Below are 27,258 nucleotides of genomic sequence, written 5' to 3' on the forward strand. Positions count from 1 at the left end.
AACATTGTAAAAGTTTCAGGTGTACATCAGTGTACTTCTATTTCTGCATAGATTACATCATGTAGCAATATATTATTAAATCTCAAATTCTCTGCATAACAGTAATATCACAAAGCATTAGTTAGATTCCTATTTTCTTTAATGCCTAGTTCATGAGCACTTAGAGTAGGCTAGTTCCATAAACTTCCGAGGTAAATAAGAACCTGCCCTATTATTTTAACAAAGATTATAGTAAGCATGGAATTTCTAAGGCAAAAATGGTGACTTCTAAAAAAGAAAAAGGAACTTCAAGAAATCTACAGAATTAAGCTTTTTATTATATATGTTTACATATACCTATGCATATATTTACTTCTTAACTAAATCTGTTTTTGTGTGTGTGAGGAAGATTAGCCCTGAGCTAACACCCATTGGCAATCCTCCTCTTTTTTGCTGAGGAAGATTGGCCCTGGGCTAACATCCGTGCCCATCTTCCTCTGCTTTATATGGGACGCTGCCACAGCATGGCTTGACAAGCAGTGCGTCAGTCCGCGCCTGGGATCCAAACCTGCGAACCCCAGGCCGCTGAAGGGGACCACGCAATCTTAACCGCTACGCCACCGGGCCGGCCCCTTACTAAATCTTTTTCTAGTCAATGACTGCAAAAGTGGCTTCTCAATCTACACTCATAGAATTACAGGGTAGAAAGGGTTTTTCAAAGCTCACTTTATTCTACCATGTGTCTCAAGGAATTTTCTATAAGGCCATTCTATATACTGCTTGTTTTTAGTGCCACAAAGTATTATAGAAGATGATTTTAAAATAGTTTTACCATAGGTTATTAATTTACAGATACCAGTTTTGTTTCTCTGCTTTTGCTTTTATTTCCAGTTTGCTGCATTTCCTCTTAAAACTGTAAGGCAAGGCAGTTAAAATGTAGTTCCTCATAAACAAAGGGGAAGTATAATGTAAGAATGCCAAACACCAAAATCATAATACTCTTTTTAGGAAGTTTTGTTTATCCCTTTAAAAAGTTTGAATAAATTGTTAGATGTAATAAAAATTCTTTTAAAACATTTGGTTAGTTTCTTATATAATAATCATTAATTTAACCCCAAACTATGGCCCAGGAGGGTAAGCCTCCTCTCAGTTTGTTCAGACATACTAGGTGTTCATTAATTTCATCTTACTGTTCAAAACCATCAATCTGCAATTGCTTTCACCTCTCTCTTATTTTGGGTTTCATATTTCCTTGATCACATGTCCTACTTTTTCTTGGTTTAATCTTCATTTAGGTGGTACACATCCTCCATTAGCTTCTTGAGAAAGGATGCATGGAATGTGTATTTTTTGAGACCTTTTAGGTTTGAAAATAACTTTATTCTAGCCTCATGATTGATAGCTTGGCTTGTACAGAATTGTAAATTAGAAGTAATTTTCCTTCAGAAACTTGAAGCATTGCTCCATTATCCTTTCACTTCCAGAGTTGCTGTTGAGAAGTCCAACACATTCACCTTTGATATGTCATATGAAACCTGCTTTTTCCTCTCTATAGACTTGTACAAGCTACTCTCTCTCTCTACTTCTTATCTTTGTAGAGTAGAGTAAGGGGAGACGGGAGACACACAGAGAAAGAGCTCCAGAAATGTGCATGGGGTCCTCTTAAGCATTTTATACTTGCAGCAATCTTAATAAGAGCCACAGGTGATTCGCACTGACACTTGGTGCCATCCTACTAACCTTGCAGCCCTAGAGCAACCACTGTTAAAAAAAAAAAAAGCAAGGTGCAGCTATAATAGAAAACACATGTTGTCAGTGATGCAGAAAATAATAATTATGTTGACGATAAAATATAACACTACTGTGCACAAATATGTGCCATACTGTTTTAATTGCTTTATATGTATTACTTCACTGAATTAGTATATACAATACAACCTTAAGAGGTAGATATTATCTACATTTTTATAGGTTATATAATTTACCCTGGCAGAGCCAGAATTCTAGTCCAAACAGTCTAGCTCTAGAGTCTGTGGTCTTAACTATTATGCTATACTACCTTCCAGTAGTAGATGGTAGTAGTTTTTTGTTGTTTGTTATATTACTTTTTTTTTTTAATTTTATTTATTTTTCTTCCCCTAAAGCCCCAGTAGATAGTTGTAAGTCATAGCCGCACATCCTTCTAGTTGCTGTATGTGGGACGCGGCCTCAGCATGGCCAGAGAAGTGGTGTGTTGGTGCGCGCCCGGGATCTGAACCTGGGCCGCCAGCAGCAGAGTGGGCGCACTTAACCGCTAAGCCATGGGGCCGGCCCTGTTATATTACTTTTAAATATCTTTTCTTGACAACATAAAAAGTTGGCAAATCTATGTTGATTTTCTCAATTAAAAAATTTATCGGTCGGTGAAATCTAAAAGCCTGGAAATCACCAGTTTATAGGGCCAGTAGAGAGCAAGAAAATGAAAATTCATGAGAAGGTATTTGAGGGAGCAAGGTCTTGGAGGATGAGCTCTAGAACACAGGGAGCAGTGAGACGTGAACAGGGCAGATGCTAAGTCTAGGAAGAATTACAGCCACATTTAGAGAAGACCATGAGGAAAGCTTCTTTGGTAACTAAAAATCAAGGTCATCTGAGCTCAAAATAAGCCTGGTAGTAACAATTGGCAGGCTTAATAAGTGAAAAAGGTAGAATAGTGAAGATATGGAGCAACTTTTGTGAGGAATGGGAAAAATAAATCAATCCAGGAATGGACAGACAGACTAGAAAAATAGAGATGGTTTCAACACTAAATATCTTGATGGAGTCAAAGAATAAGTTTAGTGGGAGAAAGGGAGTGGAAGATGTATAAACCAATGTATGAGGTTGTGGTCAGAAGGGAGGATTTCCAAATTTAAGATCTCAAAGCCAGAGTAAAGGCTCATTCATCGATGATGATGATGATGAAGACGGTAATAACCATTCATAAGTACACTAAACAAATTAATTATATCTAGTCATAACAACCATTAATATATTACAGAGGAGAAACTGAGGCCCTAATGAATTTTCAATAAAACTCAAGTTTTTTCTATAGATCTTAACAAGATGACTTTGAAATTCATATAGAGTAGAAAAAGACTTGGCATTTCCAAGATAATTTGGAAGAAAATAGGTGGATATTAACTGTTCTTAATATCTTCCTGGGTAACACTTATTATAAAAGCTTATTCTGAAAACTTATTATAAATGTATTATAAACATTCATTATAAAAGCTGTAGCAATTTATAATAGTGTGATAATGTCATAGAGGTCATACATATTGACCAATGGAAAAGAATAAACAATCCATGGATGTGTGGAAACCTGAGGTAAGATCAGTGACATTACAAACCATAAAAGAAAAGTTAAACTATTTAATAAATGCTGCTAGAACAATTAATTGCTCATATATAAAATAAAATAAATAAAATTAGATCTCTGCCTCATGCACAAAAAATAGTAGGTTGATTAAAAACCTAAATATCAAGAATAAAACTTTAAAACTTTTAGCAAAAAGACAGATGAGTATCTTTGTGATTTTGAAGTAGTAAAGGATTTCATAAACCAGACTCCCAAAGCACAAAAGATAAAGGAACGAACAAATAAATCTGACTACATTCAAACTAAATTTCAGTATAAGAAAAGGTACTATAAACAAAGGTCAAAGAAAAGGCATAGACTGGAAGAAGACAGGCAACCAATTTAACCCACAGGTATTATTATCGAGAAAACATAAATCAGTGAAAAAGATGAGCAAAGCGATAGCAAAATGGGCAGAGATGCCCAGAGATGTCCAGGAGGCATTTGGGAGGAGTAGTATAGAGAGATCAGGGCTGGAAATAGAGATTTGCGCTACACCAACTTATTGATCATATTTGAATTAACTAGGGACTAGATGAGCTCATAGAATGAAAGCGTGTAAAGAAATTTGAGACTTGTGCATAGCCAGGACACAAAGCAGGCAGAGGATTACCAGTCCTCACTCAGGTTCTTAACACTAAATAATAACTCCTTTAACTTTATTCAGATATTATTTTGTCTGGCCTTTTCTGACCATAAAGTATCTTTATGTCTTTTAAAAATGGAGTCTAAATATAAGAAATAAACACTAATAAAAGCAGATTTTGTTGGGCACGACCTCAGAAGGTGATTGGATAAACCTGTCACTTCTATTTAGAACAATATTATCTTCAGCCCCTCTGTTTTGTATACTGCCAAGAAGGCAGGGTTGTGGAAATGAAATGCAAATTTAAAAATATAAATGAAAAAGGATTTAAATTTTAAAGAAAATCTAAGAAAATATTCCCTATAATGCACAAGAAAGATTTTTTTTTTTTTTCCAGTGAGGAAGATGAGCCCTGAGCTAACATCTGTTGCCAATCCTCCTCATTTTGCTGAGGAAGACTGGCCCTGGGCTAACATCCATGCCCATCTTCCTCTACTTTATATGGGACGCTGCCACAGCATGGCTTAACAAGCGGTGCGTAGGTCCACGCCCGGGGTCTCAACCTGTGAACCCCAGATGCTGAAGCGGAGTGCACACTTAACTAGTATGCCACCACGCAGGCCCCATGATAAGGATTATTTTTATTGGTGGGGTTAGGAACTATCTCCTTTTATATATTAACATTGCTCATGTAATGCATCAGTAATAGCTAATGTATGCATCTACATCTTCTCTAAATTTTAAGACAAAAAAAAAAGAAAATTGTTTCATCCATATAGACTTTCACTCACTACATTTCTTCTACTTGGAAAGAGCAAACCAGCTATCCACATAAACTGTTTAGGAGAAGCCAGTCACAAAGAAAACTGCGTCTGTATAATTCCTTTCATATCAAGTTTAGGAACATGCAAGGTAAGACAGAATGGTAGTAGTGGTGGTGGTGGCAAGGGGATGTGGCTAGAAGGAGCACAAGTAAGCTCTCTGGGGTGTTAGATATACTCTATACACTGATCCGGGTGGTGGTCACATCCCATTGTACATTTGGCACCTGAGCATTTTACTATGTTATATCTCTTGAGGTATGCACTTTTTAATTCCTTTGAAGAAAACTTATTAGAGGCCTTAAGAATCTCAACATACCTTGTTTTGCCCTTGTCAAGACGACAAAGCTTTCAAGAAGCAAATATTTAAACTATTTCGAAGAGCTTCTCCAAGTTTTTCTTCCCCTAATGTGCCCCAATCCCACCCCAATCCTGCCTCAACCATCTCCCTAAACGTGCCTCTATACCTGATCAGCAGAGATAAGGATAACTGCCAACAGAACACCAGGATGTTTGAGATCTTCATCTTCGGGATACATAAGCTCCAGGGTCCTTGTTCCACCACACCCAAACTAAGCTCTGAAAAGGAAATTGAAAGGAAATGCGGATGTAAACACCAATCTTGCAATCATCTCTCCGTGTATTATCTTCTGTATTGTTCTAGCTCATGAGTATGAACCTGTATCTGAACATCTTCATAGAATTTCCATTTTAATTGCACTTTAACAATTTTGAACAGGGTAAAATCATAGAAAAATTGGTTTATCTAGATTTCAATTAACTCTTACTGACGATTAAATTTTTTAGTGAAAGACAAACACAAGTACTAAATGTAAACAGTCCAGAGAAGGAAACGTTGGTTTAAAAGAAATTCCTTCCTCTTGTCACTTTAAAATGAAAATACCAAGGGAAAAATAAAAAATAAAACGTGTTTATTGCACTGGCTGTTTCACGACGTCACACAGAAGGAAGCAGTGGCGCGCGCAGCCGGCCGGGACGAGGCGCGCTGGTCACGGGAGCCCGGCCGCGCGCCTCCGGGTCCGCCGCTTGAGCAACAGGACAGCGAGTCACGTCAGGCAAGGTGTTGCGAGTGAAGCTGTCTCCTTGCACGCGTCAACTGTTTTACAGATGTTAATAAAAATGAGAAAAGTGTAAAGACGTCCGCGGATACTTTAGATTGTAGCAGAAGCCCTGCAACATAAACTAACGGAAATCCTAAAGCTTTCTATTCTTTCACCACTTTCCGTTAACGGAAGAAACAACCATCTGGAAAGGAACGAAGATACCTAGGAGAGGCCCGGCAGAGGGGACTTTCCTCCCCGGGAGCCTGCCGTGCAGGCCGGGGCCCCACGGCCACCTGATCCGGAAAGAGGAGGCCGAGGAGAGCGGGCCGGCAGAAATTCAGTCTCGGCCTCAGAGGCCTCCCGCACGCCTCGTCTCCGGCCGCCGGCGTCTGCGGCCGTGAGAGGCCCGCGTGCGGGCGCGCTCCGCTACCCGCGCCCCGGCAGCCCTCGGGCCCGCCGCCAGCCGCCCGCCGCCCGCCGCCCGCGGCCGCACGCCCCGCGCCGCAGCCAATCGGCGTGCGGCGGGTCACCTCTCTCCGGGCCCCGCCCCGCCCCGCGCGCGCGCAGGCCGAGGGCCCTTGCGCTCCCGCTCCCGGCGCAGGCGCGGCGGCCGGCGAGGAGCGGACGCAGCCCGCGAGGATGGTGCTGGAGAGCGTGGCCCGCATCGTCAAGGTGCAGCTTCCCGCATACCTCAAGCGGCTTCCCGTCCCCGACAGCATTTCCGGGTTCGCCCGGCTCACAGGTAACCGCGCCGGCAGCTGGCCCCGTCCTTCCCCAGGCGGGGGGTCGGGGCGGTGTCTAGACGTCCCGGGCCAGGCGGCGGGGAGGAGCCTGGCGAGTGGCACGGCCCGTGACCCTGCGCGGCGGGGGCGCGGCCGTCCTGGTCGCGGGACGCCGCTGCTCGGCGCTCGGGGGCCCGGCGGCTCGGCCCGCGGCGGGCTCCGCCGTGCTCGGTGGCGAGGGGCCAGGGTTGTGCAGCGAAGGGGCCGGGTTGAGGCGGCCTCCCCTCCCCCGCGGCCCTTCGAGGGCGCTGGTGGGTTGTGGAGCGGTAGAAGTCGTGGTTCCTGAGGCGTGGGTGCGGGCTTCCAGCTCCCCGCGGCGCTGGGCCCGGCGTGTGGGAGGGAAGCGCAGACAGACACGTGAGGTGGACATGGCAGTTTGAGTTAGTGACAAAATTAGAAGATAACCTCGGTTCCCGGAGGGGAGAGTTGACCCATCAGGGGGCATTTGAGGTCACCTGGAGGCAGTCGCAGCAACTCGAGGTGGAGGAAGGATCCATTAGCCAGAAAGTGTTCCAAGGCTACTCTGATGGGCCAAATCTTAGAAAGTGAAATTTAATGAAGATACGTAACATTCTCTACTTAAGGTCTCTCCTTTACAAAAAAGAAACGATTCCGCAACTCAGAATTTCACATCTAAAGGATGAAAATTGCCCGAATGCAGTCAACACTTGGAAGATTTTGTTGGGTTCTGAGCATGACAGTGTTAAGTGGGATGTTTGTAAACTAGATTCAGACTGATTAGGGTGGTGAAGGAAGAAAACCTTGTTGATTCAGCAAACGTTGGACTCGTGCCCTGAGCGTCAGGGAGTGTAAGCATGAATTAAGATAATTTCGAGGTCAATAGACTTGCTTAGCCTGGAGCAGTCTGGAGATCTGGTAGCTGACTTAAAACAGCATTTGGAAGGCTGGCTGAAGAAAAGATTTATTCTGTGCAGACCAGAAGACAGAACTAGGACCAAATTAGTGAAAGGTATTTGGAGATGGATTTCAGCTCCAGTACAAGGAAGATTGGTTTTGGTTTTGTTTTAATTAGAGAATACTTTACCCAAACAGGGTGCCTTGGGAGATAGCCCCTCTCAGAAATTAAAAAAAAAAAAAGGCAGAGTCTGGTGGTGGATAAATTTAGATGGGGTAAACTAGATGACTGAAATATAGATTCTTTGAATTATGGTCAGAGACAGTTGCTCTGCTGACGAATGGATTGTAAGTTTTTAACATTTTTAGGTGTTAAAAAGTTTGGTAGAAAGCATGTAATTGAATAGAAAGCATGGTACTAAATAATGAACTTTAAAAAGAAACATCCACACATCAGAAGCAACATAAAAATAACATAAAATGTGGGGCTGCGTAGTGGTTAAATGCTCTCGCTCTGCTACTGGTGGCCCGGGGTTCCGATCCCCAGCGCGCACCGACGCACCGCTTGTCAAGCCATGCTGTGATGGCGTCCCATATAAAGTGGAGGAAGATGGGCACGGATGTTAGCCCAGGGCCAGTCTTCCTCAGCAAAAAGAGGAGGATTGGCAGATGTTAGCTCAGGGCTGGTCCTCCTCACACAGAAAAAAAAAAAAAAAAACATGAAAAAAACTGTTTCAAATCAAGTGTTTATAAACATCAGTCTTCTTTTGATCTAACTAGTTTATTCTGATAGAATTGCAGCAGTTACGTAAAATTTTGACTTTTTTCCCCTTTATCATTTCTTTTACTTAAGTACTTTACGTATTTTAATGTTTTCCTCATCTTGTTCTAACAACTATATAATCTTATTTTTAGATTAGCATCACAGGAGGCCTAACCATTCCTCTGCAGCTGGAAATCTGTAATGTTTATATATGTATGTTTTTTTAATTCATAATGTTCAGTGGTAAGTAGCCCTATACCAATTATTATTTTTTTTCTTTTTTGAATTATACCCTTGAATGTATTCACTAAAATGGTAATACTGGGTCTAACGAATATGATCATTTTGTGACACTTGTTCCCAGTTGCCAACTTACCTTTTTAATTTGCATAAATTAACTGCTGAGTTTTTAACAGTTAAGAAAGAAAAAAATCTCCTTACTCCCCACCCCAATCCAGTTTAACCTGAATTATGTTTGTTGATTCTGAGGGTGGCTGGTTTTATATTAATTATAATTTTCTGTAAATAAAGTGTAGTTGAAGCAGATTAGAAAGTATGATATTTGAGGGCCTGCCCCGTGGCTTAGCGGTTAAGTGCACGCGCTCTGCTGCTGGCGGCCCGGGTTCAGATCCCGGGCGCGCACCGACGCACCGCTTCTCCGGCCATGCTGAGGCCACGTCCCACATACAGCAACTAGAAGGATGTGCAGCTATGACATACGACTATCTACTGGGGCTTTGGGGGGAAAAAATAAAAATAAATAAAATCTTTAAAAAAAAAAAAAGAAACTATGATATTTGATTTAATGGCTAGAAGATTTTAGAAGTGTGTTTTTTTTTTTTCTTGAAGTCCCTGCTGTCAACAAATATTTAATTCCTATTAAAGGCATTAAGGAAACAACCTAAACTTTTTTTCCTCTTAAATCAATAAGATATAGCAACTTCCTCTTTAAAGCTGTTACATATTTAACGTGAGGACTGATTCTCAGAAGTAATGACAACTGAGAAATATCTTTTTTTTTCTTTTGTTGAGGAAGATTGGCCCTGAGCTAACATCTGTGCCCATCTTCCTGTTTTATTGTTGTTGTTGTTGTTGTTTTTTGGTGAGGAATATCAGCCCTGAGCTAACATCCATGCTAATCCTCCTCTTTTTTGCTGAGGAAGACGGGCTCTGAGCTAACATTTATTGCCAGTCTTCCTCCTTTTTTCCCGTTTTTCTCCCCAAAGCCCCAGTAGATAGTTGTGTGTCATAGCTGCACATCCTTCTAGTTGCTGTATGTAGGACGCGGCCTCAGCATGGCCGGAGAAGCAGTGCGTCGGTGCGCGCCTGGGATCCGAACCCCGGGCCGCCAGTAGCGGAGCTCGAGCACTTAACTGCTAAGCCACGGGGCCGGCCCCTTCCTCTGTTTTGTATATGGAATGCCACCACAGCATGGCTTGATGAGCGGTGCATGGCTTGATGAGCGGCGCCTTGGAACCAAACCCGAGAGCCCTGGGCCACCGAAGCAGAGCGTGTGAACTCAACTGCTACACCATTGGGCCAGCCCCTAAATATCTTAATAGTACATATTTAACTTAAGTCCCATTACAGTGTGTCTTCAGTTTAGTTCTCATTGTATTGTTTATTTGTTTAGGAAATATTAGCATGTTTGTAATAACTGCTTTATGAAAAAAATAATATAATCTGTTTCCCACTGGACAGTGACAGTATAACAGTTGCAACATCTATTTTGGAGAACTATGGAAGAAAAACTTCAATGACCAGTTTTCATTCTGAGTCTCCCCTTCAGAACAGATTGTAGTGGCTAATGACATTTGGCTCTCTTGAATAAGCTACTTGTAGAATCCATACTTAGAGTTTTGTTGAAGTAAAAACCTGGAAGATAACTTTTCAGCAATTGTTTAAAATGTCTAGGAGACCAAAAATATTTTCATTTTCTATCTGTGACAATTAGAGCAAAAAAAGTTACAGTTCACTTTATTGTTGTCTGTTTTTCCTTCCTTGTGTAGATCCAGTGGTTTTTTAAAACTGGCTCTCTCATGATGACTCTGCATTCCTAGTAAACACTTGGAAATCCTTAATTACCATACAGTGTTTACAGACAATCCTTATCTATCAGAAACAACTTAACTATCTTTGTTTAGGTCACATTTTTAAAAGTGAGGCTTTTAAGATAAATTAGTGTGATCCTGCTCTTCGGAAATATAGTGTATTCTAATACTTGGATGTTTAGAAAAGCGTTCCCTGTCATGTAGACTTTTAAAATAGAACAACAAAAATCTTCACATTCAAAAGTCGGAAGACAGTTTACTTCTAGATTTAAATGCCAGCTATGAAACTTGGAATACAGTAGTTCTTCCCCACTAGAACTAGTTTGCTTCTTTGAAATGTAACAGTTTTACTCCTAAAGACAAAGCAGTGAATCCTAAGACAGTAATAAGATTTTTCACAGAGTAACACAAACATGTCAGAGCTGAGAGCTTTAAGGGCATTTGCTTTATTTATCCAGAAAGGGCCAATTTTGAACGAAGAATTTAGAAGTGGAACAGAGTTGAAAACATCCACAAAAAGACATAATACAAGCATGTTCCCAGCAGCCTTCTTTATAGTAGCCCTAGACTGGAAGCAGCCCAGGTATCTACAACGGGAGAATGGATAAACAAATCATGGTATATTCATTGAGTGGAATGCTGGTTAGCAATACAAAGGAACAGATTGCTGATCCACTGGATGAATCTCAAAAACTTTATGTTGACTGAACAAAGCTTTGGTTATAGGAGTCAGTGGTGGGGGGATAGACTAGAAAGGGACAGGAGAATACTTTCTGGGGTGATGGAAATATTTTACGTATTTTTACACATTTTCAGTGGAGACTAGAGTCACAACTCAGAGCTAAACACCTAAGATCTGTTTATTTTACTGTATGTAAATTGTACCTCAATTTTTAAGGAAAAAAAAGAAATGGAACAAAAGGTGAGTTTTCTCAATAGGAGAGTATAATAAATCATTAAGTTCAGACTAAAGAGTTGCATTTATTAACATGTAAATAATAAAAGTTATTTCTGAAAGGTTGAAAAATTTTATTTTAGAAAACTTTTTTTGAGAATTTGGGAAAATATTTACATAGTTACTATAAGTTGTAAAAGTTTTTTCCCCTCTTCCTAGTTAGACCAACTATATGTAAAAGTCAGTGTAATTAGGGCCAGCCCCAGTGGCCTGTTGTTAAGTTCAGCAGGCTCTACTTCAGTGGCCCGGGTTTGGTTTCCAGGCGCCGACCTACATGGGTCTCTTAGCAGCCATGCTGTGCTGGAAGCCCACATACTGAAAAATAGAGGAAGACTGGTACAGATGTTAGCTCAGGGTGAATCCTCCTCAGAAAAACAAAAGTCAGTGTAATTAAAGATTATACTAGCCTTTGTGGAGAACAATTTTGATCTCATTATAACATTTTCTTTCATATAACTACTTTGCAATTTGAAATTCCTCAAGTGATCAAGTATTTGAGCACTTACTATGGGCCAGGCAATGTTCTAGATACTTGGACATGGTTCCGTTCATAATAATGAATGGAAAAAAGATTTTGAAGTTGATTATTAATTTCATTTTATTGGCCCTTTGGTCCTGAGTAGTCTGTATTAGGCATTAAGCGGTAATAGTAAAGCCATCATTGAAAATATTTTATTTTCATCTTTCTACAGAAACAGAAGTCATTTCTGTGTCTTACCTGTAAATGATACATAAGAAAATATGTTGTAAAATTATCAGCAACCAAGTTGCCAGTATTATTTTTATGGTATCATTGTATGCAACCTTTTGAAAAGGAAAAAAAAATCTGTCCTAGTTGCTTAGAAATGAGATCCACTGTGTGTCTATGTGTACTTTTAAAGATGTTTTTATCATAGTGTTTGTTTATATATCTTGATCTGGAATAGGGTGTGATAGTTAGCCTATCTATAAAAGATTGAATCTGCCCCCTCTTAAACCTAATTCTAATTCTCTAAGGAGATACTTTCAACAGTGTCTAAACTTTCAGAAAATGTGTTAAAATTGCTTGCTACTCATGTTGCTTTGAAATATTCTTTTCTGTCTAGATTTTGTTTCTCTGAGGGTGCTGGTTCTTTCACTCTACCTTCTTAGTCATCTTATCCTTTATCTTAATAGTGGGAAATAGAGTACTATTGCAAAAGGAGTATTAGAACCCTGCTCAGTATTAATAGTATTAGTGTAGTCTGTTTTGTTTTTCTAGTTAGAAACAGATAATTAAAAATTGGAAGCAGGAAAACCTCACTGATAGAGGAAGAAGGTCTATCAGAAGTGAAAATTTTGAATTATGGGAAAAAATTTAAGGAAATGCAATCTTTTTACATTCAAATGAGTAAACAAAATGTTACCTAACTGGGCACCTTTTTTTTTTTTGTGAGGAAGATCAGCCCTGAGCTAACATCCAGGCTAATCCTCCTCTTTTTGCTGAGGAAGACCCGCTCTGAGCTAACATCTATTGCCAATCCTCCTTTTTTTTTTTTCCCCAAAGCCCCAGTAGATAGTTGTATGTCATAGTTGCACAGCCTTCTAGTTGCTGTATGTGGGACGCGGCCTCAGCATGACCGGAGAAGCGGTACGTTAGTGCTCACCCGGGTCCGAACCCGGGCTGCCAGTAGCGGAGTGTGCGGACTTAACCGCTAAGCCACGGGGCCGGCCCCTGGGCACCTTTTTAATGATTGAACGTAGTTGTCAGCTAGTTCCGTCTACTTAATTACAGCCCCAAATGCATCTTCTTTCACACTTGGATCTTCTAATTCTGGCTTGTCTCCCAAAACCCTTGATACTTCATAGAGGTGCCTCATGAAACAAAGCTCTCCCTAAAGAAACCACTTCCCCTGTAGCTCTCTCTGTGGTCTCTTTTCTTTCTTCAAGGCAGAAAACTTCCTTTTGCATAGTGCTCTATAGTTTTTACGGAGTGGTTTCCAACTCCGTTTATTCATTCCTCCCAACAATCCTATGAAGTTGGAAGCTTCTTTGCATATACTCTTCCTCCGTTGCGATTGGGGACATGATAGGTGGATGCATGTTTCCAAAGAATATTAAGGAATTGGGAAATAATAATTATGATATAATATTAAGTGAAAAAAGTAGGACATAGATTCTATATACAGTATGGTCTCAGTTTTGTTTTTTAAGTATTTAAAGCATACATATTTATATTACACACCAAAAAAAACACAAGATAGAAATACAACAAAATGTTACCAACTCTTGACTGGTAGGATTAAAAGTTATTTTATTTTTTATACTTTTTAAAATTTTCTAAAATAAATGCTGTTTTTGATGATCCTAAAACAATAAAAATAAAAAATATACTTTACGAAATATACATTATACCTAACAGTTAGGAGGTAATAGTCTTCCCTTCACAGTAAAAATCTGTAGTATTCTGTAAAATATCTGTAAATAGCTCAAACAGATTCAAAAATAATGTGTAAAATATCTGTAATAGCTCAGCATATATCAAACAGGTTCGTAGGAAATTGTCTTAAAAGTTTTTGAAAAATTTGATTTTTCTGTTATTTCATATTCACTAAAAATCAGCCTTAATAAATAAAGTGATTTTAATTGTTTTATAGGCTGTATTATTTTCCTTTATAAAGCTTTTCTGTAGTTAAATTGAAGTTTATCATCTTTAAAAAATAGATCATTGGGGGGCAGCCCGGTGGCATAGTGGATAAGTTCGTGCGTTCCGCTTTGGCAGTCTAGGGTTCACCGGTTCGGATCCTGGGTGCGGACCTACTTACTGCTCATCAAGCTGTGCTGAGGCAGTGTCCCACATAGAGGAACTAGAGGGACCTACAACTAGGATATACAACTACCTACTGGGGCTGTGGGGAGAAAAAAAAAAAAAGATCGGCAACAATGTTAGCTCAGGGCCAATCCTAAAAAGGAAATAAGACCAAAAAAAAGTAGATTGTACTAAGACTGTTGTGTAAGTTATTACTTTGTTATAGAAGATAATGGTAACTTTCATTATTCAACAAACATTTGTTGAATAACTGCTATTTCAAGATACTCTACTGGATATTGGGGCCACTAGCAATCTAAGATACTCACTGCCTGATCTAGAAGACAAGTAAATAAATCCTTACAGTACAATGTGGCGAGTGAGAGAGACTGAGAAAGACTATGCTGTGGGTTCAATCATTATGTCCCTCCTTAAACACTTATGGGGTGTCTGCTTTGTTCCAGCAAGAGCAGTACACAACTCCTTTTCTTGCAGGCTTATGGAACCATGAGTCTACTTTATAAACAGATAACAGCAGTGTGATAAAAGAAACATGAGGAACAGGGGCTTGGAAGCACAGGAGGAAGTGATTAATTTTGATTTGTGAAATCAAGAAGGGCTTCTGGAGGAGGCATTATTTGACCCCCATCTTAAAGGGTCCACACAAATGAGTCAGACCAGAGGTAGAGGGGCATGGCAGACAGAAGGAATTCCTTATGCAGAGAACACAGGGAGTCTGCTACTAGGGAATAGCTTTGCTGGCTTCAGGTACATGAGGGTTGGGATGTTTGTGGGAGCTGAAGCTGGCTCAGTAGCCTTGGTATGCCACAGAGATGGTGCTTTACAGAAATAATTTCTGTAATGCATCACTTTGTGTGATGATGGAAGTGTTCTCTGTACTGTCTATGTGGCTGTTGAGCTGCTGAAGTGTGACTAGTGTGTCTTAGAAACTGAATTTTGAATTTTACTTAATATTAACGTATTTAAATTTAAATAGCCACATGTGTGTTAATCATGTTTTTTATTTTCTATATTTTATGATGCTTTGGACTTCTTGGGCGCCCTGCTGGCTGAGGAGAATCTGTTCCTCCCAGGACTAGCTAATTCCTAGAGATAGCAAACAACTTGCCTGTGAGCACACCTTTCATATGCAAGCCAACCAATTCCAAGTCCCAACCACCTCCTTTATCTAGCTCACTTACCAAGCCAGTGTTTCCCCTGCCCTAAATCACCTAGGGCCAGGTACAAGACCACTAGGGACCACCCCTGCAACCTAGAGCCCACTGAAATTATTCAAGCTATCCAATCCTAAACTATTTACCCTGCCCTACCTTGCCTTTTCTGTGGAAACCACAGTGAAGGCTTGTGCCCATGCTTTCCTCTCCCCTTCCCCTTGACTGATGGCTGGTGCTTGCCCACGTGGCGCTCTGTGGCATAGTGTGCCCCCTCCTCTTGGGAACTGTGAGGAATAAGCTTTTCTTTCAAGGCAATTGTCTGTGTGTCTGTTATTTTACCATACCTGATTAAAGCAAAATCCCAGGTGCAAAATAAAAACTGTGTGGCTAGTGGCTACCATATTGGACAGCACAGATCTGTGGATAGACTCCTCTCCATCAAGAAGCAGTTCTTTATCATTTCCAGAACTTCATTCAAAGGATCTATAGGGAGTGTCTCCAGTTAGGTTTGAGAGGAGAACAGCCAGCCTGACAGGCAAGATCTTTATCCTTACAGAGCTTCATTCTGGTGACTAAAAGATTATATCCCCAAAGACTTCCATGTAGCATTAACCATGTAGCATTGTCAAATTGAGTTAGCAAAATATTTTTTCAAAGGAGTTGCTACCAATCTGCATAATCTCTTTAAAAAGCTACTATTGTACTATTGTATATCTTTTCTGTGCCGGGCACTCTTATAGGTGCTGTACATATATAAATAGGTGGTTTCATTTAGAGCTCCTAACAAACCTTTGGCATGGTGTATCAAAAATAGTTTCATTTTGGGAGAGTTGGCGTTAAGCCAGTCTTTCTTTCACTAGTTAAATAGTAAAAATGATTATCTCTGGAGAGTAGTTTTACCAGGAGGAGAACAGATAAAATTTTAGATCTCTTGTATTTAATTTATGGTGGTTGAGAATGAGCTTTGGTTTGTTTTTCTCTCTTTCTTGACTAAGCTGTTTCTACATAGTGCTAAGCAAGATGTCAGGTAGGCACTCAGTGAAGGATGTCAAGTGGTAACTCTTTAAGGACAGAAAGGATTCCCTACAGAGCCCAGCAGGCAGGGCACTAGCCAACATCTGATAAATGCATGCTGAAGTGTTTATCTTGGTTTCCTGGTGTGTTTGTCTCTGCAGGCATAGGGACCATATCATTTCTGGCATTTATATTTCCTATCCCCCTGAGACAGTGCTGGGTACTACAGAAGGCATTTCATGCACACTTATGGAATGAGATGTATCTAACAATGAGAACTTTCAGTATATGAAAATTTCAATTAGTTCTTTAAAAATAGTAGCTTTAGGGCCGGCCCCATGGCTTAGTGGTTAAGTGCGTGCGCTCCGCTGCTGGCAGCCCGGGTTCAGATCCCGGGTGCGCACCGACGTACCGCTTCTCCAGCCATGCTGAGGCCGTGTCCCACATACAGCAACTAGAAGGATGTGCAGCTATGACATACAACTATCTACTGGGGCTTTGGGGGAAAAAATAAATAAATAAAATTAAAAAAAAAAATAGTAGCTTTTACACAACATTTAGGTGTTTCTTTAGGAATCACTATGCCTTACCAAAAGATATAAATTAAAGCATTGAAGATATGTTCTGTCTGAAATTATAAATTGGTGATAAAATATTTAAAGGTATTTTGTTTTATGATTTTAGACATGGTGGAAATGTTTTATAAACCTATAAAATATATCACATTGAATTTTGTTTATTTTTAATTTTTTGTGTATTGCAGTAACATTGGTTTATAACATTGTATAAATTTCAGGTGTATATCATTATACCTTTATTTCTGCATAGATTATATCATGTTCACCACCCAAATACTAATTACAACCCATCACCACACACGTGCTGAATTATTCCTTTTGTCCTCCTCCCTCCCCCCTTCTCTGGTAACCACCAATCCAATCTCTGTCTCTATGTGTTTGTTTATTGTTGTTGTTATCTATTACTTAATGAAGGAAATCATACGGTATTTGACCTTCTCCCTCTGACTTATTTCACTTTGCATAATATCCTCACTGTCCATCCACGTTGTCACAAATGGCTGGATTTCATCGTTTCTTATGGTTGAGTAGTATTCCATTGTGTATATATACCACATCTTCTTTATCCATTCGTCCCTTGGTGGGCACTTAGGTTGCTTCCAAGTCTTGGCTATTGTGAATAACACTGCAGTGAACACAGGGGTGCATGTACCGTTATGCATTGGTGTTTTCAAGTTCTTTGGATAAATACCCAGCAGTGGAATAGCTGGATCATATGGTAGTTCTATCCTTGATTTTTTGAGGAATCTCCATACTGTTTTCCATAGTGGCTGCACCAGTTTGCACTCCCACCAGCAGTGTATGAGAGTTCCCTTCTCTCCACATCCTCTCCAACACAGGTTGTTTCCTGTCTTGTTAATTATAGCCATTCTGATGGGCGTGAGGTGATATCTCATTGTAGTTTTGATTTGCATTTCCCTGATAGTTAATGACTTTGAACATCTTTTCATGTGTCTGTTGGCCATCTGTATATCTTCTTTGGAGAAATGTCTGTTCAGGTCTTTTGCCCATTTTTTAATTGGGTTGTTAGTTTTTTTGTTGTTGAGATGCATGAGTTCTTTATATATTTTGGAGATTAAGCCGTTATCAGATGTATGGTTTGCAAATATCTTCTCTCAATTGTTAGGTTGTCTTTTAGTTTTGTGGATGGTTTCCTTTGCTGTGCAGAAGCTTTTTAGTTTGATGTAGTCCCGTTTGTTTATTTTTTCTATTGTTTCTCTTGCCTGGTCAGACATGGTGCTTGAAACTATGTTGCTAAGACCGATGTGGAAGAGCGTACTGCCTATGTTTTCTTCTAGAAGTTTCATAGTTTCAGGTCTTACATTGAAGTCTTTAATCCATTTGGAGTTAATTTTTGTGTATGGTGTGAGGTAAGGGTCTACTTTCATTTTTTTGCATGTGGCTATCCAGTTTTCCCAGCACCATTTGTTGAAGAGACTTTCTTTTCTCCATTGTATGTTCTTGGCTCCTTTGTCAAAGATTAGCTGTCCGTAGATGTGTGGGTTTATTTCTGGGCTTTCGATTCTATTCCACTGATCTGTGTGTCTGTTTTTGTAACAGTACCAAGCTGTTTTGGTTACTAGAGCTTTGTAGTATATTTTCAAATCAGGGAGTGTGATACCTCCAGCTTTGTTCTTTTTTCTCAGGATTCCTTTACTTATTCGGGGTCTTTTGTTGTTCCAAATACATTTTAGGATTCTTTGTTCTAGTTCTGTGAAAAATGTTGTTGGAACTTTGATAGGGATTGCATTGAATCTGTAGATGGCTTTAGGAAGTATGGACATCTTAACTATGTTAACTCTTCCAATCCAAGAGCACGGAATATCTTTCCATTTCTTTGCGTCTTCTTCAGTTTCTTTCAGCAATGTTTTATAGTTTTCCGTGTACCGCTGTTTCATCTCTTTGGTTAAGGTTATTCCTAGGTATTTTATTCTTTTTGTTGCAATTGTAAATGGGATGGTATTCTTAATTTCTCTTTCTGCTACTTCGTTGTTAGTGTATAGAAATGCAACTGATTTTTGTATGTTGATTTTGTATCCTGCAACTTTACCATATTCGTTTATTACTTCTAAAAATTTTCTGGTGGATTCTTTAGGGTTTTCTGTATATAAAATCATGTCATCTGCAAATAGTGACAGTTTCACTTCTTCCTTTCCAATTTGGATCCCTTTTATTTCTTTCTCTTGCCTGATTGCTCTGGCTAGGACTTCCAGTACTATGTTAAATAGGAGTAGTGAGAGTGGGCATCCTTGTCTGGTTCCCGTTCTTAGAGGGATAGCTTTCAGTTTTTCACCATTGAGGATGATATTAGCTGTGGTGGGTTTCTCATATATGGTCTTTATTATGCTGAGGTACTTTCCTTCTATCACCATTTTATTCCGAGTTTTTATCATAAATGGATGCTGTATCTTGTCAAATGCTTTCTCTGCATCTATTGAGATGATCGTGTGATTTTTATTCTTCATTTTATTAATGTGGTGTATCACATTGATTGATTTGCAAATGTTAAACCATCCCTGCATACCTGGAATAAATCCCACTTGATCATGGTGTATAATCTTTTTAACGTATTGTGGTATGCGATTTGCTAGTATTTTGTTGAGGATTTTTGCATCGATGTTCATCAGTGATATTGGCCTGTAGTTTTCTTTTTTTGTGATGTCCTTGTCTGGTTTTGGTATCAGGGTAATGTCGGCTTCATAGAATGAGTTAGGGAGCTTCCCCCCCTCCTCAATTTTTTGGAAGAGTTTGAGAAGGATAGGTATTAAGTCTTCTTTGAATGTTTGGTAGAATTCACCAGGGAAGCCGTGAGGTCCTGGACTTTTATTTGTGGGGAGGTTTTTGATTACTGTTTCAATCTCCTTACTGGTGATTGGTCTATTCAAATTCTCTACTTCTTGATCCAGTTTTGGAAGGTTGTATGATTCTAAGAATTTATCCATTTCTTCCAGATTGTTGAATTGGTTGGCATATAACTTTTCATAGTATTCTCTTATAATCTTTTGTATTTCTGAGGTGTCTGTTGTAATTTCTCCACTTTCATTTCTGATTTTACTTATTTGTGCCTTCTCTCTTTTTTTCTTGGTGAGTCTAGCTAAAGGGTTGTCAATTTTGTTTATCTTTTCAAAGAACCAGCTCTTGGTTGTATTAATTTTTTCTGTTGTTTTTTTGGTCTCTATTTCACTTATTTCTGCTCTGATTTTTATTGTTTCCCTTCTTCTACTGATTTTGGGCTTTGTTTGTTCTTTTTCTACTTCCTTTACGTGCATTGTTAGATTGTTTATTTGAGAGTTTTCTTGTTTGTTGAGATAGGCCTGTATTGCTATAAACTTCCCTCTTAGAACTGCTTTTGCTGTATCCCATAAATTCTGGCATGTCGTATTTTCATTTTCATTTGTCTCCAGGTAGTTTTTGATTTCTTCTTTGATTTCTTCGTTGACCCAGTCGTTGTTCAGTAGCATTTTGTTTAATCTCCACGTATTTGTGGCTTGTCTGATTTTCTTCCTATAGTTGATTTCTAGTTTCATACCGTTGTGGTCAGAAAAGATGCTTGGTATTATTTCAGTCTTCTTAAATTTATGGAGACTTGTTTTGTGGCCTAATATGTGATCAATCCTAGAGAATGTTCCATGTGCACTTGAAAAGAACGTGTATTCTTCAGTTTTTGGATGGAATGCTCTGTATATATCTACTAGGTCCATCTTTTCTAGTGTGTCATTTAAGGCCAGTGTTTCCTTATTGATCTTCTGTTTGGATGATCTATCCGTTGGTGTAAGTGGAGTGTTAAAGTCCCCTACTATTATTGTGTTACTGTCTATTTCTCTTTTTATGTCTGTTAATAATTGTTTTATATATTTAGGTGCTCCTACATTGGGTGCGTAGATATTTACAAGTGTTATATCCTCTTGTTGGATTGTTCCCTTGATCATTATGTAATGACCTTCTTTGTCTCTTTTTACAGTTTTTGTTTGAAAGTCTATTTTGTCTGATATCAGTACTGCTACCTCAGCTTTCTTTTCATTGCCATTTGCGTGGAGTTTCTTTTTCCATCTCTTCACTTTCAGTTTGTGAGTGTCTTTAGGTCTGAAGTGTGTCTCTTGTATGCAGCATATATATGGGTCTTGTTTTTTTATCCAATCAGCCACCCTATGCCTTTTACTTGGAGCATTTAGTCCATTGACGTTTAAAGTAGCTATTGATAAGTATGTACTTGCTGCCATTTTTTAACTTTTTGTTTTTTTCTCAGTGTTTTAGTAGTCGTTCTCTGTTCCTTTCTCCTTCTATACAGAATGGATGGTCTCTTTAGTTTGACTTCTGTCTGAAAGCTCTACTCTTTAACTCCCCTCCTCCCTCATTTTATGTTTTTGATATCATATCTAACCTCTTTTTTGTGCATTTGTATCCATTACCCTCTTATCATGGAAATAGATAATTTTTCCTATTTGTGATCTTCTCTTTTCCCCTTAAATCCGTCCCTTTAACATTTCTTGTAGCACTGGTTTCTTGGTGACAAACTCCTTTAATTTTTGCTTGTCTGGGAAATGTTTGATTTCTCCTTCCATTTTGAATGATAACCTTGCTGGGTAGAGTATTCTTAGCTGTAAGTGTTTTCCTTTTAGCACTTTAAATATGTCATGCCATTCTCTTCTAGCCTGTACGGTTTCTGCTGAGAAGTCAGCTGATAGCCTTATGGGGTTTCCTTTGTATGTCACTTGACTTTCTCTTGCAGCTTTTAGGATTCTCTCTTTATCTTTAATTCTGGACATTTTGATTATGATGTGTCTTGGTGTGGGCCTCTTTGGGTTTATCTTGTTTGGGGCTCTCTGTGCTTCCTGTACCTGGATGTCTGTTTCCTTCCTTAGGTTAGGGAAGTTTTCATCTGTTATTTCTTGAAATAGATTCTCTGCCCCTTTGTCTCGCTCTTCTCCTTCCAGGACACCTATAACACGGACGTTAGTGCGCTTGATGTCGTCCCGGAGGTCCCTTACACTGTCCTCACTCTTTTTAATTCTTTTCTCTTTTACCTGTTCAGCTTGGGTAATTTCTTCTAGTCTTTTGTCCAGCTCACAGATCCGTTCTTCTGTATCCTCTACTCTGCTTTTGAGTCCCTCTAGTGAATTTTTCATTTCCAGTATTGTATTCTTCATTTCCGATTGGTTCTTTTTTATGTCTTCCATTTCTTTGTTGACATTCTCACTGAGTTCATCTATTTTTCTCCCCACATCAGTGAGCATCCTTAACACTCTTTGTTTGAATTTTCTGTCAGGTAGGTTGCTCATTTCTCTTTCCCTCAGTTCTTTTTCTGCAGTTTTGTCCTGTTCCCTTACTTGGAATGTATTCCTTTGCCTCCTCATTTTGCCTCTTTCCCTGTGCTTGTGGCTACGTATTAGGCAGGTCAGCTACGTCTCCTGCTCTCAGATAGGTGACCTTATGTAAGTGATGGCTTAGGAGGCCTGCCGTGTGCTTCCCTCAGTTCTCAATATTCCAGGGGTGACCCCTGTGTGGGCTACGTGTGTCCTTCTGTTGTGGCCTGTTTGCTCTCCCTGTAGGCACCCAGGGAGACCGAGTTATGCTCCTGGCCAGCTGTTGTAATGCTCAGCTCCTTGTAGTTGTTGTGGGCCCTTCAGTCTCTTTATCAGGTGTGGGGAGCCCCAGCACAGTTGGCTGCAAGTTCTAATACCACATTTGTATTGCAGTATTTCTTTTAAGTGAGTAGGCCCCCAGCGTGGCAGGTTGTTAGGCTCAGGGCCTTACAATTGCTATAAGCCTCCAGCCTTTAGGTCTCTTGTCAGCTCTCTGAGGATTGCAGCTGGGTGGGGCTGGCCTCAGGCACGGGAGCACCCAATTGTTTCAGGCTTTGGAAGATGGGGCAAACCTCCTATGTGGGTCTTTGAGAAGCACAAGTCTTCTGCAGGTGACAAGCCCTGCCGCCCACAGGTCCACACACACAGTCAACACAGTCCTGCCCCGTGTGCGTGCCCCGACCTCCCGAAGCGGACCCAGTGTCTCCACAGCTGGAGCCCCACACACTCCACCACCGCCCCACACTCTCCACCCGCTCCTTGTGCACGCCCTGCCCCACTGAAGTGGGCTCAGTTGCCAGGCTGCAGAGAATCCAGGCACCAATCTGTGCAAGCCCACAATCCAGTCACTAATCTATGCAGGCCCACAAGTTGCCTGAGGGCTTGTTGTTGGGTGGGGCCCGTCTCTAGGGTGGGCTGCCCGCCCAGGCTGAGCTGGATTAAATTGGTGCTCTAGTGGGTGGGGCAGACCTGGGCTAGCAGGCCCCATGGAGAACTCCAATGGCATCTGTGTAAGCACACCCACACCAGGCCACAACAAAGGCCACCGCCAATGTCCCAGTCCCTGGAGAGGTCTCACCTCACTGAGATGCACTCAGGGCCTATTAGGTGAGTCTCTTTTCACCAAAGCACTGTGCACGTTTCTTTCTGGTGATTTTAGTTTGCTTTCTGAAACGGGTGAGTTTGTGCGTGGGCCCTATAAGAGCCGGTTTTAATGTCGGGGGAAGAGGGAGAATCTCCCTCTGCCTTTTTCCTTAAAGTTCTTATGGCTGGGCAAATAATTAACAAGACAGGTTAGCCGTAGAAAATAATACGAAGTTTAATAACATGTATACATGGGAGAAAGCAGGGACGCTGCGTTTCTCAACACAATAGCAGAAATTCTCGTCTTAAATACCATGTTGAGCCAATGACAAAGGAGGATGTTGGGGGTGGGGGGAGTCAGTTACAGGAGATTACCACTAAAGCACAGTAAACAAGAGTAAGGTTATTATGCAGATTTAAGGCCTCACCTTCCAGATTGATAAGCCTCTAGAAATGAGGCCATCCCCCCCTCTTCCCAAAACAGAGAGGGAGATACCTTTACAAATGGAGATTTCCCTTATAAATGTAAATGATTGTCTGGCAGCTCCTCGCAGGGCCATCCAGAGAACGTGGCCAGAGAGACAGAACTTCCGATTAGATGGGCTTGTTCGTGCCTTTTCTATTGTAACCTCTATCCTACATTATCTTTACAGCCATCATGATAGATCTGTTTCAGGAAGGAGCCACCATGTCAAATTCTTTAGGCAAATTCTTTAGGCAGTTAGTGGGGGAGGTCAAATGTCCCTCAGAGAAAACAATCAAGGTAAAGAGAGATATTTTAGGATGGCCAAATCTTGATCTCCCTCAATGTCTGTGAACCAGTTTTTCTGGGGGTACTCCCCAATGTTTTAGTAGCAGGCAAAGTCAGATATTATGCCACTCGTCTTGATTGTGCTGGGTCCACAAAATGCGCACAGCAGGGGCGCTCCCCGCCTCAGGGCCTCGCTCCTTCAGGGAGGCTACGTACCTGTGGGCTGCTCCCGGGCGGCCTCGCTGCGGCTTGTGAAGACGGCATTTTTCCTCTCCAGGAGGGAGTTTCTGCCTCTTCTACCTCAGTTAGATTGTCCGTTGTTGCAGAAGTTCCTCTTACCCAGTTTTCAGTTCTGTCTCAGTGGTAATTTTTCCACGAGCAGTTGTAAATTGGCTGTGTCCGCGGGAGGAGGTGAGTTCAGCGTCTCCCTACGCCCCCATCTTGACTTCTGAATTTTGTTTATAATTATGGTGATCATAATTCCTGAAATTAAAATAAACACCAATATACTTAATGAAGATAATGAGATAGGATATTTGATATAGGACCTGTTTCTGAACATTTTGTTTTCCTGTTTGACAAGTCTCAGGTTAGCCCACAAATTAAACAAGGTGGTCCTAGGTATAGATGGCTTGATTGTGTTGTTTATTCGGTTTTACGGATAAGTTAGATAGTTAAGAAATTAATGTGAGAAGTGCAGAGTAGAGAAAGAATCAGCTGGAGGAGGAGGCAGGCGTTTTGAGTCTCACCGAGCGCCCTCTGACAGGTCTGTGCGCGCTCAGTTTCAGAATGGCTGCGCTTGCTGCCCTTCCTTGGGGTGCTCGCCCTGCTCGGCTACCTCGCCGTTCGTCCATTCCTCCCGAAGAAAAAACAACAGAAGGACAGCTTGATTAATCTGAAAATACAAAAGGAAAACCCTAAAGTGGTGAATGAAATAAACATTGAAGATTTGTGTCATACCAAAGCAGCTTATTGTAGATGCTGGCGCTCAAAGACGGTAAGATGTCCATTTATGCGTACACGAAAATTTTGTGAAGTTAAAATTGTTTTGTTTCTTAAATCCCCAGTTTTGAGGGTCTGTGTGATGGGAGATTTTTCTGTAGTATTCAGTACTGAAATTCTATATTTCTAAATTAAAGTTTGCATTTTCTGATTGATACGCCTACGTTAGAAAAGTTAGAGCAGCAAGGAAGGATAGAAATCTGATGTTCAGCAGTTACTAGAGTAACGTGTTTTAAATATACATTTTGAGTGAGGACATAAGGTTTAGTGGAAAAGAGCTTAAGCTTTGGAGTCCGAATAAATTGTGTTCAAAGCTGATGTCTGCCACTTACAGTATGACTTTGGGCAAATTACTTAATCTTTAATCTCTAATATTCAGGTTTTTTTTTTTTAATCTGAAAATACATCAACATCACAGACATTTTTGTGCACTTGGTGAGATGACGTATGTACCATGCCTTATATATTTTATGAGCTAGTAAATGGCAGCTATAATTATGAGTGATTTTTAATGTGGAAATTAAAAAGGAGGAGTTTGGAGTAATGATATTATAAGTAGTTGATGATCTGTTTTCTTCTACTACTTTGCTCATAGGTTATTTGAGGTGGTCAGTACAATAGTGTTTATCACAGCATCTTTTGTAATAGCAAAATTTTGGAAACAATCTAGATATCTGATAATAGATACGATTAAAGTGTGGTATAACACAAATGATGGGATATTAAGAAGCCATTACAAATTATGAATATTTAATGACATGAGCACCTAATGTAATACAAGTAAGGAAAACATATTAAAGTATGATCCCAATTTTGTTTAAAAAAGTGAATACACATAGTAAATGCAGAGGGAAAAATATACCAAAATGTTAATTATTGTTACCCATGAGTGAATTTTTTAAATTTATTTTTGTGAGGAAGAATAGCCCTGAACTAACATCTGTCGCCAATCCTCCTCTTTTTTTGCTAAGGAAGACTCGCCCTGGGCTAACGTCTGTGCCCATCTTCCTCCACTTTATGTGGGATGCCACCACAGCATGGCCTGCCAAGCGGTACCCCAGTCTGAGCTCGGGATCTGAATCTGCGAACCCCAGGCTGCCGCAGCAGAGCCCACCTGCACTTAACTGCTGGGCCACCAGGCCGGCCCCGATGAGTGAATTTTTTAAAAAATATTTTAAATTTTTTTCAAAAATGTTACAGTATGCATGAGTTTTACAGTAAGAAAACAGTATGAAATAATGTATTTTGAATTTGTTACATTCTTTTTAAATTTAAATAAGTGAAGAGGTGAGCTTGAATTTAGAGCTCCACAGAGAACAGGAACTTATTTTGATCCCCTTTTAAACCTATTTTATTGACTCTCATGGAATCATCAAAGCTTTTTATTTAAAATCCAAACCAAATAATGAATTAACTATTGAAAATGGTTAGCTCTGCTGTAGTATTGGAATGCAGTTAGGTTAAATGTAGACTATGTCTATTACTCAAGAAAGCTATCTGATGGGTTTTTGTTTTTGTTTTCCAAGTAATGTGCTTTCTTTATAAGAACATTTCACAAATATTTATACTTGATGAATCATTTTTAAAATAACGCTTGCAATTCTTTTTCCTTTCTAGTTTCCTACCTGTGATGGTTCACATAATAAACACAATGAATTGACAGGAGATAATGTGGGTCCACTAATATTGAAGAAGAAAGAAGTATAATAGTTATGAATTAGGATTGAATTCAATTGTGTGCTGTAAAATCTTATAACAGTATTTTTTCATTCTTTGTGTATAGAAGATCTTTCAAATGGTGGTCTTAATTATTGCTACTGGTTGAATAATTATTTCTGCCAATTTATTTTCTTGCTACATTACTTTTATATTTGATACTTTGTATATTCAGTCATTTATATAGAAGTTGTGCAAGTCTTTCATTCTGACTTCAAAGAATTAGTGTATCTTCCTACAATAAAACCAACACTTTTGATTTTAATTGAGAAAAGCATAAGTTTTTGGCAGTGGGTCCAAAGTTATTTCTTTGAGTATCAATATTTTCAACAGAATCTATACTTTAAATTTTTCTCTCTACCCTATTAAATATTTTTCAGTTCTCTTCTGTTTTGATCATTTGAAGTGAATTTTTTCCCTTTTGGCTTTTCACACTCCATTTTTTTTAGATCGATAAGAAAAATACTGCTCTCAAGAATTACTTGAGTTTTCAAAGAGTTAAACTCTTGATTTGTAGAAATTGTTGTCTAATAAATATGTATCTCGATTTCAGAAAAGACATGAACTGGATATAAAAAGTTCCAATATTGAACACTTATTTACGTTATTAAAGATGTGTTTACTTTACGACAGG

At 39.8% G+C, this 27,258-nt stretch overlaps 1 protein-coding gene and 1 long non-coding RNA gene across 2 annotated transcripts; one reads left to right on the forward strand and one right to left on the reverse strand.

Moving 5' to 3' along the window:
- LOC131409832 (uncharacterized) lies at positions 1-6,227 on the reverse strand. The gene is made up of 3 exons (XR_009221028.1): positions 6,052-6,227; positions 5,233-5,344; positions 1-1,740 (listed from the first exon to the last, which is right to left on the reverse strand). It is a non-coding gene; the product is annotated as an uncharacterized LOC131409832 (long non-coding RNA).
- A 199-nt stretch (positions 6,228-6,426) lies between these two features.
- On the forward strand, positions 6,427-27,258 carry CISD2 (CDGSH iron sulfur domain 2). The gene is made up of 3 exons (XM_058547596.1): positions 6,427-6,571; positions 24,689-24,903; positions 26,526-27,258. Exons 1-3 carry the CDS (start codon positions 6,469-6,471, stop codon positions 26,613-26,615), a joined length of 408 nt encoding a protein of 135 aa, XP_058403579.1. The 5' UTR covers positions 6,427-6,468; the 3' UTR covers positions 26,616-27,258.

Source organism: Diceros bicornis, chromosome 8, assembly GCF_020826845.1.
Source record: "Diceros bicornis minor isolate mBicDic1 chromosome 8, mDicBic1.mat.cur, whole genome shotgun sequence".
Classification (NCBI taxonomy): domain Eukaryota; kingdom Metazoa; phylum Chordata; class Mammalia; order Perissodactyla; family Rhinocerotidae; genus Diceros; species Diceros bicornis.

What these genes read in the sequence shown, in the direction of transcription:
- CISD2 (XM_058547596.1), top strand. Translation starts at nt 6,469, where the DNA reads ATGGTGCTGGAGAGCGTGGCCCGCATCGTCAAGGTGCAGCTTCCCGCA. An exon ending in CGGGTTCGCCCGGCTCACAG is followed by an intron (nt 6,572 to 24,688) that starts GTAACCGCGCCG and finishes GTGCGCGCTCAG; the next exon opens with TTTCAGAATGGCTGCGCTTG. An exon ending in GATGCTGGCGCTCAAAGACG is followed by an intron (nt 24,904 to 26,525) that starts GTAAGATGTCCA and finishes TTTCCTTTCTAG; the next exon opens with TTTCCTACCTGTGATGGTTC.